Source organism: Solea senegalensis, unplaced genomic scaffold, assembly GCF_019176455.1.
Source record: "Solea senegalensis isolate Sse05_10M unplaced genomic scaffold, IFAPA_SoseM_1 scf7180000014654, whole genome shotgun sequence".
NCBI classification, from domain to species: Eukaryota; Metazoa; Chordata; class Actinopteri; order Pleuronectiformes; family Soleidae; genus Solea; species Solea senegalensis.
Genome location: NW_025321090.1, coordinates 89,420 through 106,451, shown reverse-complemented (window position 1 = coordinate 106,451; position 17,032 = coordinate 89,420). Strand labels below are relative to the sequence as shown.

The 17,032-nt window shown below is 39.4% G+C and overlaps 1 protein-coding gene across 2 annotated transcripts in view; it reads right to left on the bottom strand.

Moving 5' to 3' along the window:
* The window catches only part of drd2a (dopamine receptor D2a), a 35,209-nt gene that overhangs the window by 14,211 nt on the left and 3,966 nt on the right, over positions 1 to 17,032 (bottom strand). For both annotated transcript variants that reach the window (XM_044016575.1, XM_044016576.1), the window contains one exon: positions 2,549 to 2,859. In XM_044016575.1, the coding sequence (XP_043872510.1) occupies positions 2,549 to 2,827 (279 nt within the window). In that variant the 5' untranslated portion in view covers positions 2,828 to 2,859. The remainder of the gene's footprint in view (positions 1 to 2,548; positions 2,860 to 17,032) is intronic.

Here is a 17,032-nt window from a genome sequence, read left to right as displayed (position 1 = left end):
TTAACGTCATTACTGTGTTCATTACTGTGAACTTTGCACTTCGCACTGTTACTCACTTCTGCCCAGTCATACTGCTCTTTACTGCTCTTTCTGTAGTGCTCTTTTTCATCTTTAAAAACATTTATATACTGTGTATATATACGTTTACTGTTCACTTTAGAAAATTTTGTATGCTTGTTATGCGCCAATGACACCAGAACAAATTCCTTGTATGTGCAAATCGTACTTGGCAATAAAGCTCTTCTGATTCTGATTCTGATTCTGATGGTCACAGTAGCTACTGATTAGCAACGCTCAGCCCTGTAAAGTCCTCAAAACACAGCTCCTCTATGCACGATAAAGGTTCACAAAACTTACAGGCACGCTGGATATTTACTTGTATGAATTGGGTTAACAACTGTATGAACTTTTTAAACATATAAAATGTCTGTCTGTGGGACTCCTTTTGCTGTGTTAAGTAAATTAAACACAGCTGGCCCAGGATTATTACACAATTTCACACTAACACAAATGGGATGTAGAAATGCCAGGACTTGGATAGTTCTCTACAGTGTCATGTCCTGCTGTTAGACTTTTGTAATAAATTGCCCATTTAAGGGAAATCAGTGAGATGATGGGTTCAGATGAAAAAGTTTACTGCATTTGATATATTTGGTTGGTTGGTAAAGGTTCTATTTTCTTCTTTAAAAAATGAAAAGAGCCACTATTGTTTATTTAATGTAACCATCTGCAAGCAATAGTGAGCATTGACTGTTTACTGTAGGCTGCAGTCCATCAGGACCAAAACATCATGGCACAACAACAGATTTGTTCCCTCTGCTGTTAGCCTTATCAACAAGGTTAGAGACCCCCCACTGACTCTAACTCTCCTCATGGACCACAACAAACGGAGCAGTATTTCAGCTGACCGAATAAACAGGAGCACGCTGAGCTTGCAAGGATTCTTTCTGTGAGGTAGTTCATCTGACAATTTGGGAACAAATGTCTCTTTGATCCATTTGTCTTTTTTGTTCTGAAAGGCAAACATAAAACAATTTATTTGGTTTAGTGGAATTTGTCCTTTATTAGATAAACATATTATCTTCAAAAACTATAGCCAACATCTTTAGGATTTTGCTCTTGCTTCAAATTGATTTCAATATAATTTGCTTGTTGATTTTTATGTATAGACCCGATACAAGCAGTTTTCTTGTACATAAAACAAATGATTCTGCTTCCCTCTGATTATTAATATTACAGTAACCAATTTGTATCTGCAAGTCAATATTAGGGATAAGTTAAGGGAAGTGTTCCCTACAGGATTGAGCACAAGAGACATTTATGCTTCTTCAAATGCAAACCTTGAAACCTGAAATGAAACCATCAGAGACTCACTTCACTGCTCTGATACCAAAATTAGTATTTTATTGACAAGGTTTTAATCTAGTTTGGAGCTCTGATTACAATTATGTCCACATGAGCAAACCATTCTGATTAAACAAAGAAGGAAAACTTTGGTAAGAGGATTCGTGGTCATGATCACAAGAAGATTAAAAACAACGGTTATTTAATCTGAAAGTAATAATTCTGCAAGAATAATGAATGACACCTTAATCACCAGTGTGGAGTATGCATACACATAGAAACAAGCTAAGGCGACGACAACATATAGATTTATAAACTGTAATTTGATCACTGTGATAACCATCATGACCCAGCCAGAGAAACTGGAGGTTTAGAGTCCCTGTTGTTTAAGATTGCCTCTCTTTACCTCAGACAGCATGACCTAAAGTGTGAGGGTCAGAAATAACCCAAGGACCAAGAAGACAAACATAAGTGATGAGAAAAGACATAACAGATAGAGCTTAGAGATAATTTTCTGTGAGATAAACCACATCCGGCTCCCGATTGATTCCACAGATTGGAGTCTCTGTTAGTCTCTTTTAGGTTACAGTGGTTAACATGCAGCTCCTCACTTTCCAACACAGGACTGAATGTACAATGATATTTCCCAGAATGATGAAGAATTATTCATAAACACAAGGCCTTGGACTGAAGACACTTTCCTGACACAGTCATAAGCTGCTATTATAGTCCTTTAACCAATGCAGAGCAGATATTTACAATTCTGATGTGAACACATTCCCCTTCACCCTTGTTTCACCTTCATCGTTTGACCTGCTGATAGCTGAGGCAGCTCACTCGACTGGAACCAGAGTTCACATAGATCTTGTTTTGCATAATAGGCCCGAGCTGAATTATGTCTGGAAAATCTGCCATTTTGGTCAGTATTTATAGATTTCAGAGCCTGCACTCCCATCATTTTTTGGGAAATTGCTCATGATAAAGAAAAGAACTCTTTTCATCTGCATAACAATGTTATCTGTTTCAACCACACAAGATTGATTAACGCTGACATACAAAATGGCGGAGACAGAAATCTAGCCTGCTGCATGAGGCACGTCATCTTATCTGTGTCTCACCAAATATAGAACACATACTGCACATGCTCACAAACACATATGTAATTGGTGTGTAGGTGTGTATGTGTGCATCTTTGCCGTCCTACCTCCAAGTAGACAACCCAGGGCATAACAAGCGTCGCTACCAGAAGGTCAGCAACTGCCAGGCTGACAATCAGGTAGTTGGTGGTGGTCTGCAGAGCCTTCTCTCTGGAAACAGCCATGCACACCAACACATTGCCAAAGACAATGACAAAGATGAGCAACGTAAGCAGCATGGCATAGTAGTTGTACTGGTGCTTCTGCTCTTGATGTGTCTCGTTGAAGCTCCATGTTCCATTGTCATAGAAACTGTCGTTGTAGGCATATGGGGTAAGGACATCCATTAGCTGTGAATGACGAAGGCCAGGAATGGGCCCTGTAAAACACGCAGACAAAGAGAGGAGGGACATTTGAGTATGTAGATGGATACATGTGAACGTTTACTGCTTTTAAAGGTAACAAATAAAATGCAGATAGTATTTTGGTATAATCTGTATTCCTGTGACTGCTTGGCAGAAGGAACTTGTTTTTTTTATCCCCAGTAATGAGTCTATATTTACTATAAATGTCATTGTGTATAAAATCTTGTAGAAGTAATCTACCATATTTGCATCTGATCAAACTTAGACCAAAAGTTGCTAGCAATAAGCTAAGAAATATCCAAAAGGCTAATTTAGGGAACTGGCAGAAATTTGGATATGTAGAGATGCTGATAAGTGGTACATTGTGACATATAAACTGATGTATTTCTCAATTCCCAAGGAATCACAACAAAAAAAAAGTAGAAAGTACAATTTCAGCATGTTGACAGGCGGATAAATGTGTTTTTCATTCCATTCTTTTGTAAGGAAAAAACTGGTGTAAAATGGGGTGAATCTCAAAAGAGGTTTCCGGAGACTTTCATTTGTGTCGCAATATTGCGTTTTCATGCACACAAACACTTAAGCCATACAACTCACAAGTTAAATGTTTACTGCAGAAGAACATAGTTTGAGTCTGGCATCTAGCTTGCAGACATATTTGCATTCAGAGTTTCTCATTATAACACTCAAACAAATTTAATAGGAACATTTCCATCCATCCGTCCATTTTGTACCACTTCATCCTCCACATGAGGGTTGGGGTGCTGTGCCAATCTCAGCTGACATATGGTGATAGGAGGGGTACACACTGGACAGTTTGCCAGGCCCACATCGCAGGACCACATATAGAGACAACCATTCACTCTCACACCTACGGTCAAGTTAGGTGTCCAATTTACCTAATCCCCATATTGCATGTTTCTGGACTGTGGGAGGAAACCGGAGAACCCGGAGAACACCCACGCACACACAGGGAGAACATGCAAACCCCAGGCAGTAAGGCCCTTGTTTCTGACCAGGTCTCACATCCGGATCTTCATGCTGCAAATGGAAGAGTGCTAACCACTACAGAAACATTTCCCTCCTCATAAATATTTGTAAAAACATGCTTTTAACGTTTTGAAGTGTTTTTGCAGGCACGACCACCATGCGTCAACAGATGATTTCCTGTGGAATAGTGGGGGCCAGCAGATTATTTTTTATTGCTTCATAGCACTACTAGTAATAAAAGCTGCTTTTGTGTAAAGAGGATTGAAATGTGTGAAGTCATTAATGGATTTGTTCACCAGATGCATTTAAACAAGTGTTTTGAAATCAGTTTGAAATTAAAAAAGAAACAACAAATACGATAGATAAGTTCAGGAAGACTTAATAAGTGGCAACTAAGTGCCAGAAAAACATTAAATTACAGCATACGTAAGACTCACTAAGACTTACTAATAGGCGGCTTCAACTCTAAATGTACTTAGCGTCAGTCAGTATGCGTCATCACTTTGAATTCATGAATAATCCTGTGACAGTTTAATTGTGTAACACCTTGTTTTGGTGCTACTGGGACATGAGTTTCTGAACTTGATTTTACATGCAGAATATTAAAAGTATGGGATATGATTATGGCCTTGACGTTCCTTATTATTGCTAAATTTGTCTTCTTGTGTACTTGTGTATCATTTCTCCATCTACTGTAATTACAACGAGACGCCCTATGTCAACACTTATCCCTCAGCACACAGTTTCCACTATAAGCCACTGCTGCAAACGTATAACTTATATCCTACTTAACAAATGAGTTAGTTCCCTCACACATGTCGAGATTAATGTTTAAGTCGTCCTCCATTTTCCCAGCTCCCTCCTGTGGTCACACTCACTTGCTAATTGGTTGTACAGCCTTTCGGGCAGCTGCTCCTGCTGACTGGGTTCTTCCTCAAATCCCCAACTACACCTAACTTATCTATGCAGGTCATTTCATTTCCACAACCAGACAATTATCTCACATTCCGTGTGTTTCTGCAGATCAGTTTTGTACAAGTCTATGTGCAAAACATACGTAGATGTTTGGCTCAAATGTTTTTACACAGACGTACAGCTTTAAGGTCTTGTTTGACAACACGTCAGTAAAGGAAGCTCTGTGAGTAATAATGTACCTAATGTCTAGACAGTACATTAAGTACCTTTATGCACTGTCAGTACATTTCGTACAGTACTAATGGTACATTAAAAGAAGAATTTTGGATTTATATACATTCACCATACCCTCACATGACGTCACTAGACATTATACATGGGCCGTTATACATCAGCCATTGGCTTCATAGAATCCTACAGATCTTTATTAGACATGGAAAAACCTGCCTTGGTCGACCTCTACCCTTTAGCTTTTTTCATCACTTACTGGAGCTTAATGTGAAGCTCTTAAAGTGCCTAAATCACTCATGATATTTCCCCCTTTCCATTAGCTAAACTTATCTGCTGAATAGGGCTTTAGAAATGATTTTGTGCCCATTGCACTTTTATACAAGCGTGAAATGTTATTCAGAAGTCCTCAGAAATCTCTCTTGATCAGGACATGTTGCACGTGTGAAGGCTGGGCTCTCAGCGATTTGTGAATTTTCTCAGGTTCAGGTGGATCTAACCAGAATGTCAATGCACTGATTAAATTGCACTATCCTTTCACACACATTTGCACACACATTCTGGCCTTGATTGTGAATGCTACAGTCTGGAAATGATTTTATCCTCTATTAGGTTGTGCAGATTGTCAATAGTTGACCAGAGCAGGTATCATCAGGACAAATAAACAACAAAATTGGCAACAATATGAGCATATTGTTGAATTGAATTGAAGAGTTGCATTGAATATATAGATCTACATGTCAAAAAGGTCACCTGGATTTAACTGGTTCTGCAGTGGCTAACATTGTGGCCTCACAGCGAGAGGGTCACAGTCATGTCCTTTCTGTGCAGAGTTTGCATGTTCTCCCCGTGTTTTCCATGGGTTCTGTATGGATACTAAAGCTAAGGTTCCTCCCATATTCCAAAAACATGCACAATAGAACACTTTAAACTGACTATGGGAGTGAATGTAAGAGTGAACAGAACTCTACGTTGGTGACCTGTCCAGGGTGTATCCCGCCTTTTGCCATACGTCAACTGGGATTGGCACCAGCACCCCCTCGACTCTCATGTGGAGAATAAAGTGGTAGAAGATGGATGAGTGAGTGAGTGAGTGAGTGAGTCCTGATTTAACCTGTTCCGGGGTAATGGGTGCATCGATGCAGTGTTATGATCTGCAGCTGCGTCACTTGGTCAAGTCCAGGTCAAGAAACATTATATTCCTCATAAAAAAACGGTCAGCTAATTGAATTACTGAATAACGAGGTTTAATGGATTTTTTCTTCCCTAAGGCATATTCCAAGAAGACAATGCTGGGCTTCATCAGGCTAAAACTGTGAAAGAATAGTTCATTTTTTCACCTATAAAGGTTTTGGGACATGCTGGACTTAATGAACTTTCATCATCAAAGCAAGATGTTGGTAAAAATAACAAGCTCTGAAAGGATATAAAGGTTGTGACAGTGCATTAGCTTATTGAAACAATGGCATGGCAAATGTCTGCTGTTATCAAAACTAAAATAAGTCCAACCACATATCAAATTTATTTCTTTTGGTCGGACAGTGTGTACACAATATGTGAGCAGAAGAGAATGCAGAGCCAAAGCCTCTTAACAACTTCTAAGCCCAGTTGTTTTCTAAATCAATAGGAGAAGTTACCAGAGGGGGGCAGAGGAAAGCCTCTGTACAGGGAGAGGGGAAAATAGAGGATTTAGAGAGAAGCAGTGAGAGAGAAAAGAAAGGCAGTATAAAGGAGTGAGTGAGAGGAGAATGCTCATATGTATAAACATTGCTCTGGTGCAACAGTCCATGTGTGTACCCTGCAGATGCCCTGTGCTGTCTTATCTTATTTATTTATGCTTTATGTACAATACATGAAACAGCTTTCACTGCTCGCCTGATACAGCAGCTGGTGCCGGCTTATAAACAAAAAACCATGGCATTCTCTTGGCTATCGTTCTTTCTGTAAATGATGTCCCTTGTGACCTGTAGGCATACCTGATGATAATCATAACCATAATAATAACAGTAATAATACTACTAATGATAATAAGGTCAGAGATCAGGGTCAGTGGAAAAAAAAGATTCAGTGTCTTCTCAGCAGAGTGAATAAGTGGATGCAGAAATATGAACCTGTAATTCCATTTTTAAATCACATTTTCCTCATTTTTGTGCTTGTTTACTGGTATTTACTATGACCAATGTCAAAACCTCAACAGCTTCTCACCAGACTCGATTGTGAATGACTGAACACAGATCTATGTAAGCAAGTTGCTGTCACTGTGTTGTGACATAATCTAAAGGGAATAACTTGTTTTTCCGTTCTATACTTTTCCATTGGAAACAAATAGTCCACTAAGGGATTGTATTGCCTTATTTACAGTGGATGCATGCATACATTAATTACAATAAAGTGTGAAGTGAAGTGACAGGATGCATAGCGGTTGCTATTAAATTCTGTCAGACGCTGTAGTGCGTCAGTTGTGGAGTTACCTAAGGTTTTTTTGCTTTCTTTTGTGCTAATTGAGCTTTACTGTACAAATGCCATTGTAATAGAATGAGTGTTCTTACGTAAAGTGCCACAGGAACTACTCGGTGATGATGAAAGTTATTGGACAAGGTTTGCCTTGTTCTCAGAATCACTGCTTGAATCATTAACATTTCAGAAAGTTCACAGAAATCACTGTTTTGCTGATTTCTGCTGATTTATGTTGATGTAGGACGAAGTAGCGAAGAATAATAGCTGAACAGCACATTTTTGCCAGTAAAGCAAAATTCATGGAGCAGGGATGGCAAAGTAATTGGCCAATTTCCCCTTTAAGTGTAATTTTGTGTGTGTGATTAGTTCATGGCACTGGGTTTACAATAAAGGCATGAAATTGGGACTTCAACAAACACAATATGAGCTCATTAGAGCTGAACTACAGCTTAGAGCTTCAGTAGGTAATCATTTGAGAGAATAATATACAGATATTAATAGAAAACTAACTTGAAAATAGAAAATAAAGAGAAATTAAGCCAGTAGAATGGTTTGAAATTATCTGCCTCATGTACTTACACAAATAACAAAATATCAAAGTATCCAATGTTGTATTGTGAAATATGTGTCCCTGTGTTGGATCATATATTACTAACTATTATACCTGATTTATGATGAATAATTTACCAGAGTAATAGTGTCGATTCTGCAATAAATAAGATGATTACGTCCATAACGATTTCTTTCCTTAATTCCCTGCACATTCCTTCTTTGAAAACTCATCGTTCAGCCTGTGATCTCTTGTTTCTGAACAAAGCTATGCACTTTGTTACTGTCAGACAAAGAGGGTGCAGTAAACCTGCAAAACACCATGCGGGTAATTAGCTACCCTTCTCACTGCTTTTGTGAAAATGTGACTCATATATTTGTGTCTATTGTCTTAGCCATGTCTATTTGGAGCAACAGTATAAGCAGGGCCAGGCACCTGCCAGGGGTGCTACCATCTTCTACGGTACATTACGCTCGGCTTATGCAACGGCAGTCAGTAAAGTGTAGGTAAGAAGACACTCACACTAACACAAACTCAAGCACATAACATGACATTATACTGTACTGTAGGTGTGGGGGCCTTAATTTAAATATTGGTCACTATCACTGAGAGAAACAGGAATCAGTGGATATTCTGACTGCATGTCCTGTTCAACAAACCTGGCAACCGGCAAGGAAATATATGTGATGAGGTCACCTTGCAAAAGTACAAAACAGACTAAAATAGTTTAAACTATGGAACAATGTTCACATAAGAGTTGGTCTGTATTTAATTATTTTGACTTTACAGGCATGGTGTTTAACTCTTAAAACACTATGTGCAATATAGTGTCTTATATCCTTTTTTCAGCTTAACATATAGGTAATCTGACGAAATTATATGTTTTCTATTTTCATCAACTAAACAGACCTGTTGCTGAAATGTTTTTAAATTGGACTGAATTTGTGAAATTTTGGAAATATCACATTTCAAAGTTCACTTGGCTCGTTTTCATGAACAAAAATAAAATAAAAATGTTGTATTTTGTGACTTCTCTACAAGTAGCACTACTCAATATATAAAATTAATCATAACTTCGACACAACAACACATAAGTAGACGAAAAATACATTTTGCGAAAAAAGTCTAAAGATGTGACCTATAAACACGCCACCCCCAAGTATGTCCATATCACAGATCACAGTTCAAACCCTGGCTAGACAAATGGGCCTTTCTGTGTTTGCTGTGTTGCACATGGATCCACTCATCTGTACTCTTCCACAGTCCAAAGACAGATTATGGTTACGTTAAATTGACTGTAGTGTAGATATGAGTAGCTCCAGTTGTCCCCACAACACTGATGAAGATGATAAGCAGCAGAAGATGAATGCATAAATGCTGACATCAGCTATTTTTGTTGTGGCTTGACTTTATGTTCACATGCCCCATTTGTTTATCTTTGCACCAAGTGTAATTGACATAATTGTTTTGAAAGTTTGGAAAGATATTGGCTGCTTAATTCTCATGGAAATGCAGCACAGCAGTATAACAAGATGTATGTCACAAAGTGCCCTTTATGTCATGAAACACCATGAGAATATTCAGCATGATAGGACTGGGAAATTTGTGCTTGGTCATAAAATAATAATGTGCAGACTGGACCACAGCCATAACACTTGTGCAAATAACTGGCATGAAGCAGCTACAGAAAATAAACATGTATACTCACTTTACACACTCTGGTGTGATATGTGTGGTCGTTTGGAAAGTACACAGATGGTAAAAATGACTTAATGACTTTCTAACACAAAGTGCACACTTTGTTGAATGTGGATAGCTTCAGATAAGCAATTGCTTGCTGTCTTACTCAAGTTTTAGTTGAAAATGCAGTAAGATCCAAGGTTTAGAGAATGCGATCCAGTCGCAAATTTGGGGCCATACTGTATGAAGCTAGCTTTGCTTTGACAAGAAAAATAAACAAAAAGCAAAAAGGCAATGAGGCGTATGGACACAATAAGTAAAGTCCATCTGCATTAGTGATTGATGCAAGTAAGCAAGTTAGACAGTTGCTGTGATTGAACATCATTATTTTTTTTTCTATACTCTTTTCATGTTGTTGAATAGTATAACGGAAGGAGCCAGTATTGAGTTAATTTAGTTTAAATGATTAATGCAGGATTACTTGTTACAGGGTAATTTATGAACAGTTGAAGTAGTTCACCGTTGGCCTGAAGCCTTTGAGTGAATATTCTTGCAAGGAAAAGAAAGTGGCTTTGTGGACCTTTGATTTTATTAAAACTTTATAATATAGGGCAGTGTTTCCCAACCCTGGTCCTCAGCAACACTGCCCTGCATCTTTTAAAGTTAAGTTGACGTTTTAAACTACAATAACAGAGTTTCCTCTTGGTATTGATATTCAGCAACTCATCTCAGCTGAAAACCCCTACCGTCATGGACTGGAAATGAAAAAACAAAAACAAAAGACAAAACAGCTTTCGCTAACCCCTGTGTGTGTGGTCAAAGCCCCATAGTTTTCAAAACAGCACACAGGAAACAGAACATCATTTACTGTTCCTGTAAGAAACTGGAAATCTCAATAAGAGTAGCAACTAAAGGTTGTGAACCTCAGCAAAGTACCCAACCTAGATTATGTGTTATAGATACCGCTAGTTTACAATGAGTCCAAGAACTTTAAGATGCTGCGTGCAGGAACAAATATTTTTTCGAAATGTATTTGTCTTATTCTCTCTCATACTGCACAATGACTATAAGGAGACCCACTAACATTTAGCCTTATGGCCACACTGAGAGTTGTTTCTGCTGTAATGTATTCTTTCCTACACAGTTATATTCATTTTGTATTATTAAAGAGATATCTCACAGAATAGCAGCTCACTGCATCTGTCATCATTACACAGCTAACCAGTGCCATAACCAACCAGGGAATCTTTCAATTGTGAGCATCTCGACTAATTCTACCCATAATCCCTCAATCTCAAATCTAACCATACTCCTATTCCTAGGTGATTTCAGCATGATCTATGAGAGAAGAATCCATTATCTGACTCTCCTGGATTTCCAAAATGGTGACAAGGATTTTCTCTGTAAACGGGTGAGCTGCCTGGCCTCAACTGCCCAACAAAATACAAGATAAGAAGCACAAGCAAGGGCATTTATCATGTATCCAGCAAAGGCATGCACTCTGTGCATAATCTGGCTGCTTTCTCTCTTTCATGAGATAAATTGAAGAAGCTTATTCCCTGGAGGAAATAGCCAACTTTAGAACCATCTGACGAATCCTAAAACTTTCACACTTGCACTCGCCCTGGAGATTGTATGAGGAGGCTGTATGTGTGAATGCCAACGGCTGCAGATGTTGCCCTGGAGATTGCTAATCCAGCTCTGCAAACCTAGAATAATCATGTGAAAGTGCAACAATGTCTGCATAATCCACAGTGGGATAATTGGTGTGTCCTGCTTCATGCATGCCCAAAATGGACACCACCACCCCACCTGGATCCTCCAGAGATTGTCCTGGATCTCAATAAGACAATGTTCCGCTGCTTTCATCATGTGTGTACAGTGACCTTCGGAGAATGTCTGGACCCAAATCTCCAGATATTAACCCAGAGCTCATGTCTAATAAACGGCTTAACATTTTAAAAAGGCTTGTACAGATTAAGCCACTGCCACAATGGTGATCACAGAGGAGACCTAATATCAGAGCAGTCCAACCAGTGATAACGGAAGAGAGAAAAACAAATACATCTTGTTGCTGTTGAGTACTAAAGTTGTCCAATCATTTCAAAGAGTTGTGGTCAACAGATTATTAAATCCAGCAATAAACTGCACTGTTAATCTTAACATAAGCCATGTTTCATTAACTTTGGTTATATTAAATACATTTTGTAGCCCTCAATCTTGATGATAAAATTTGCTCACTCTGACACAAGCACACACGTGTCCGGATATGTATCCATGCATGCTCACATATACTGCACACACCATTGACCTTCATGTCCTCTCAACAAAACATGTCACACCTAGTGTTGTTTTCTTCATGTTCCATTCATACTCTTAACTCTTTAACACTGAGTGTATCACAGACAACGCGATTGCACAAGTGCACTTTACATTACCGTAATTACGCGTGATTTCACTCGCGCTGTTTCAGGAAGCCCCTGAATCAATGTCTTTGTGACCAGATAGGAGAGAGTTGGAAAAACATCTGTACATAGTTTCCATACATAGAGACAGACACTCAAAAAATTGCAAATATGTTTTATACTGTTCACATTTCAATACACTATCTTAACATGCAGTAAGTTGTAAATAACTAACAGATAAAGTGTCTAACGATAATGGATTTATATTTATGTTATATCATTAATTAATGCCAATTAATCACCCAAGATCTCTTGTGTATATATATACATAAAAGCATATGCAGTATGAATAGTACAGACAGGAAAATTCTCCTGCCCAGCCTTGCAGCTGCAGCATTCAATCTTTCCCCAATTCCCCGTATCAGTGTATGAAAAGAGAAGGCAATCCTTGTGCTGATACCACTCTGTCAATGCTGTCAAAGTGTTTGATTTTCCCCCCTGATAGCCCTCGCCCTAATTAGTTTTCTAACTGCCATAGCACTCTTAGTTGCTAGGTCAAAATCATTGATGCTGGCAAAGTCAATGACTATCTTGTGAATTCCCGTGACTAAAAGATTGCTCCCTTTTGTTGCTGTATGTGTAAAATAGCAAGTCATCATAAATGGGAAGCTACTTTCTATAGGCAGGCTGTGTAGGTGGTACTTGCTATTACTTTTACGGTGCTAAAAATACATCTCCTCATTCAGAGGTGCAATTACTTTGTCATCATCTAGCCATTACAATTATGCTCCTTTCACCCAGCACTTAGTATTAGGGAAGCTTTTTCCTTGGATGATTCCTGGATGTGCATTTGGTTTGCTGCACCTCTGGGACAAGTACAACAAATCATGATTAGGAATGAAATCCTTATTTTTGGACGGATTACACACTATACTTCAACAGAAGATGATATACAGCGGTTCGTTTCCGGATGCTGAACTACCTGACTTGACTTGAAAAACACAAGAGGGACTGCTCCCTCAGTTATTTGACTGACGTATGCAATAAAGTGTATCACTGGAAATGGCATTCAAAGTTCAAATTTTAACACTGACGGGGGACTTTTCACTGTGGAGATGCTGTCAAAGAAGCGCGGAGTGAACCAAACTAAAATACTGGTGGCCAATCCAAGAAGCTCCAACATTATTCACAAAGGGAAAAAGGGGAAAAGAGAGACATACGAGGCTAAATAAAAGGCATCGATGTATCGTTCTCAAGGATGAAAGTCCTCAGGCTACAAATTCTGCCTATGCATTGCTGTTATGACACAAAACGACATAAAGGTTATTGCAGTGGTGACTTCAGCTATTACTTCCTGAATTCAAACCATAAGGGTAAAAATGGTAGGCATCTGCCCTCTGGAAAAAGAAAGGTGGAGGATGGTAACAAGCCTCCATCGACCTCATTACATTGTAGGGAAGCTCCAGCCTAACAACAGGTCTTGTCTCTTGTGAGGCCATATATTGCGCACGCGCGCACATACTGAATACACACATACACACACCTCTAGCTGCTTTTCCATCTCACTGCTTGGAACATACACACACAATAACAGACACAGTACGTGCGCACGGCATCCTCGCACCCACTCTTTCATCACACACCTTTTTTGCTCAGCATAGGTTTGTCCAGGTAAATCAAGTAAGTCCTTTTTTTTAAGAAAATAGGTGAGCTAACATTATCCATGACCAAAGTCATATGAGATTGTGTATAATACCCACTGACCTGGATCACATTATTGGTTTTTGGATGGGATCAGTCAGCAGTGATGCAGGCAGATTATTTGCCTCCGTCACTGTGATAGTGATAAGACGATCAATATCAAAGTATAGATACTGTAAGACCAGTGCCTTTATGTAATTTGGTCTTTAATGCACACATATATTGATACTGCACAGACATAGTATCAATACAGGCTATATATAAACAATGCCATACCCTCCTTGGTGGCTCTTTGCCTAGAGATACATTCAACTAGAGATACATTCAACTCAGCCTGTTTATTAAATTGGTCATTTTTCATGACACCATTGACACCTGAAAGATTTGCAATAAAGCCAATTACTATTGGCCAAACCATTCCATCTGTGTGTTGTTGTTTGTGTCAGTGTCACAATTTACACGTGCCTGTGGCCGCACGCAAGAAAATGCAAACGCAAGCCAACGCCATTGGCTCTATACAACAATGATCAAAACATCACAGGGAGACCTGAGAGTTAACAGAAATGGTCACATGGACAGATGGACCAGTGGTGACATCACAAACCACAAATTGTCTCAAGGTTGTCACTGTATGTGTGAAAGAGATGGCCTGATCTGTGATTGCTGGGAGTTGTGTGAAAAGACAAGGAAGATTCTACAGATCTCAGAAACAAATATTAACTTTATTAATAAACAATTGTCAAGTCTACAGTGGGTCTATTAGTTTTAGCATTGGTTCTCTCTATCTTGGATAAATACTTAAAAGGTGACATTGAATGCTTGTATCACACATATTTTAGTTATGGAGGTCTACTTACATATATTAACTTGTTTTCATGGTTAAAAACCTCCTAATCGCTGCAAACGAGCCGATCAAAATATCTCCTCACTGACGCTCTCGTCAGCCGCGCTGTTTCATACCAAAATCACACCCCCAGAACATGGACTGTGTTGTGATTGGCCAGATACCTGGAAGTGACGTAATAGATAGGCCAGCTCTCAGATACACAGCTCCCTCTCTGGCACGGTGGATGCTCTGCATCTCAGCAGCTACAACAAGAGTAGTTCTTCTTCTTCTGCGGTTGAATGTACGCAACCGGATGGGCCTGGACTAGTGCCGCACCAGGAGGCGCTACGGTGGTGAGAGGAGTGGTGAGGATTTTTGATGACGACATCAAATTAAGGAAGTGCCGATCCGCTTCGCAGAGCCCAGGAAAACAATAAAACCCTATTTTCTCAGCAGTGACTGTTTGTTGTGAAACTTTAGGGTTTCATAAACAAGGTAATGACGCAGATACACACACAAACGCAGCGTTAATTGGAGCTTCCGGTCTACGACTACTTTAAAGAACATCTTAAGATCATTATCTGCCTGTGGTTTTGTGCAGGTGGTTGATGACGACCATTGGCAAACATTGAGTCGAAAGTGGATGCAAGCATAATGAAACTATGGGGATCGTTGTTAGTCCTCAATGGGTTTGGTGCTATAACTGCTATAACCATTTGGCCCTTTTTTCCCCAAGAAATTCTGCCTTATTGAAAATCTGGCCACTCATTACTTCAATGCTGTGCTTTTTGTAGGCTCTTCTATTTGCTGAGATTATCAGTTGCTATGAAAGTATTTGATTGAACATTAATATATCAAAGCTTGGACCAAAAGGTCATACAGACAGGAGCATGTATGCTTGCTTTGTTCACCAAACAAAACAACTAGACTCTTGAAGGAAAATGTCAGGGAAGCTGCCACTGAAAGGGTGTACGACCTCAGCTATTATAGGGTACTCCACACAAGAGGTTGAAAAAAAATTGTTTTAAGTGACACATGCATGAGTCACATCGGATAAAGCTCCTACCCAATTGTCACCCCCTTTTGGTCTCACACAACCTATAATTTTTGGCATTTTTCAATCCTGAGCCCCACAGGAAAGACGAGGAGCTTTATAGAGAGCAGTGTCATTTATTTTTCCACACTTTCTGGGTCTGTGTGTCAAGCACCATCTGCTGAAGCTGGAATGATGTGGAACTAGTTAAGTCTATGGGGAAACGACTTGAATGGACCACACATCCCGATTCAGATCAGCAAATTCAGACCAGTGAACTGCACATCACAACAGACAATTGGAAGGACATTCATTTCTCCTACAGTAGATTCTGTTTGTTCTTCCTACTTTTGCTATCAATCCTCATTCCCTTCCTTCTGTAATCCTGTTAATCAGTGCACAACGTCTTTGTGTACTGGTCCAATATGTTTTCTGGTTCATTCAAAGAACATAGTTGTGTGTGTGTACAGAGCCGGATTAACGCAAAGGCAAACTAGGCACGTGCCGAGGGCCCGATTGGCAGGGGGCCCAGACAGAGGGACAGTCAAAACCTAAAAATGAGTTGGTCCGCATTTCAAGACGATTTACGCTCCTCGTCCTGATGACGCAACGCTGTCAAGGCGTTCTGAGGACAGTCTGCTCCGATCAATAGTCGTGCTGGGGGCAGGCGGGCGGGAGAAGCCGCAGTGAGTGTCCGTGGCGAGGTCTGGGCGGGGGTTCGCTGTAAACCACTTTCGCCCGAGCCCTTCCAAGCCGATCTAGAGTCGGTCGCCGCGCACCACCGGCGGAGGACATTTCATGTCAAACTTATGTGTGACACTGCACTATAGAAATTACTGAAATGTGACTAAAACTAATAAGCCTTTTAGTCCAAAAGACTAAATCTAGAATGGCTTCCAAAAACAACACTGCACAGTAGACCATCCAGAGAAACATCCAGACCAGTGGAGAAAACTGCTGAACAGTCCAGACCAGGAGCTGAATACCAGAATGGAAGAGAGGTGATGCTTGTCCATGAAAAAAAACCTCTTTACCACGACAGCACAGTTTCTCTTACTGCAAATTGTATTGGTCTTTGTATACTTGACTACTTATTAAACTATTCAATTTAATCTACACATTTAATTAAGATTTTCTGCAAAATGCAATGGCTTACAACATTTATCTTATTTGCTCTGTTTACATAGCAATGCTGACACCTATTGGTGATTTACTGGTACTACTGCCTTAACAATGACACTCGCAATGGATAAGGATAATTTAATAGCATTTAATAGAGCCTAAAAATCAAAAAATAGTCTGATAGACTGTTTATATATGACACATGACTTATTTTGGCATACAAAGAACCAACTCGTAACCAAAGACTACGCTATGTAAAATGTGAATTAACTTTTATTGG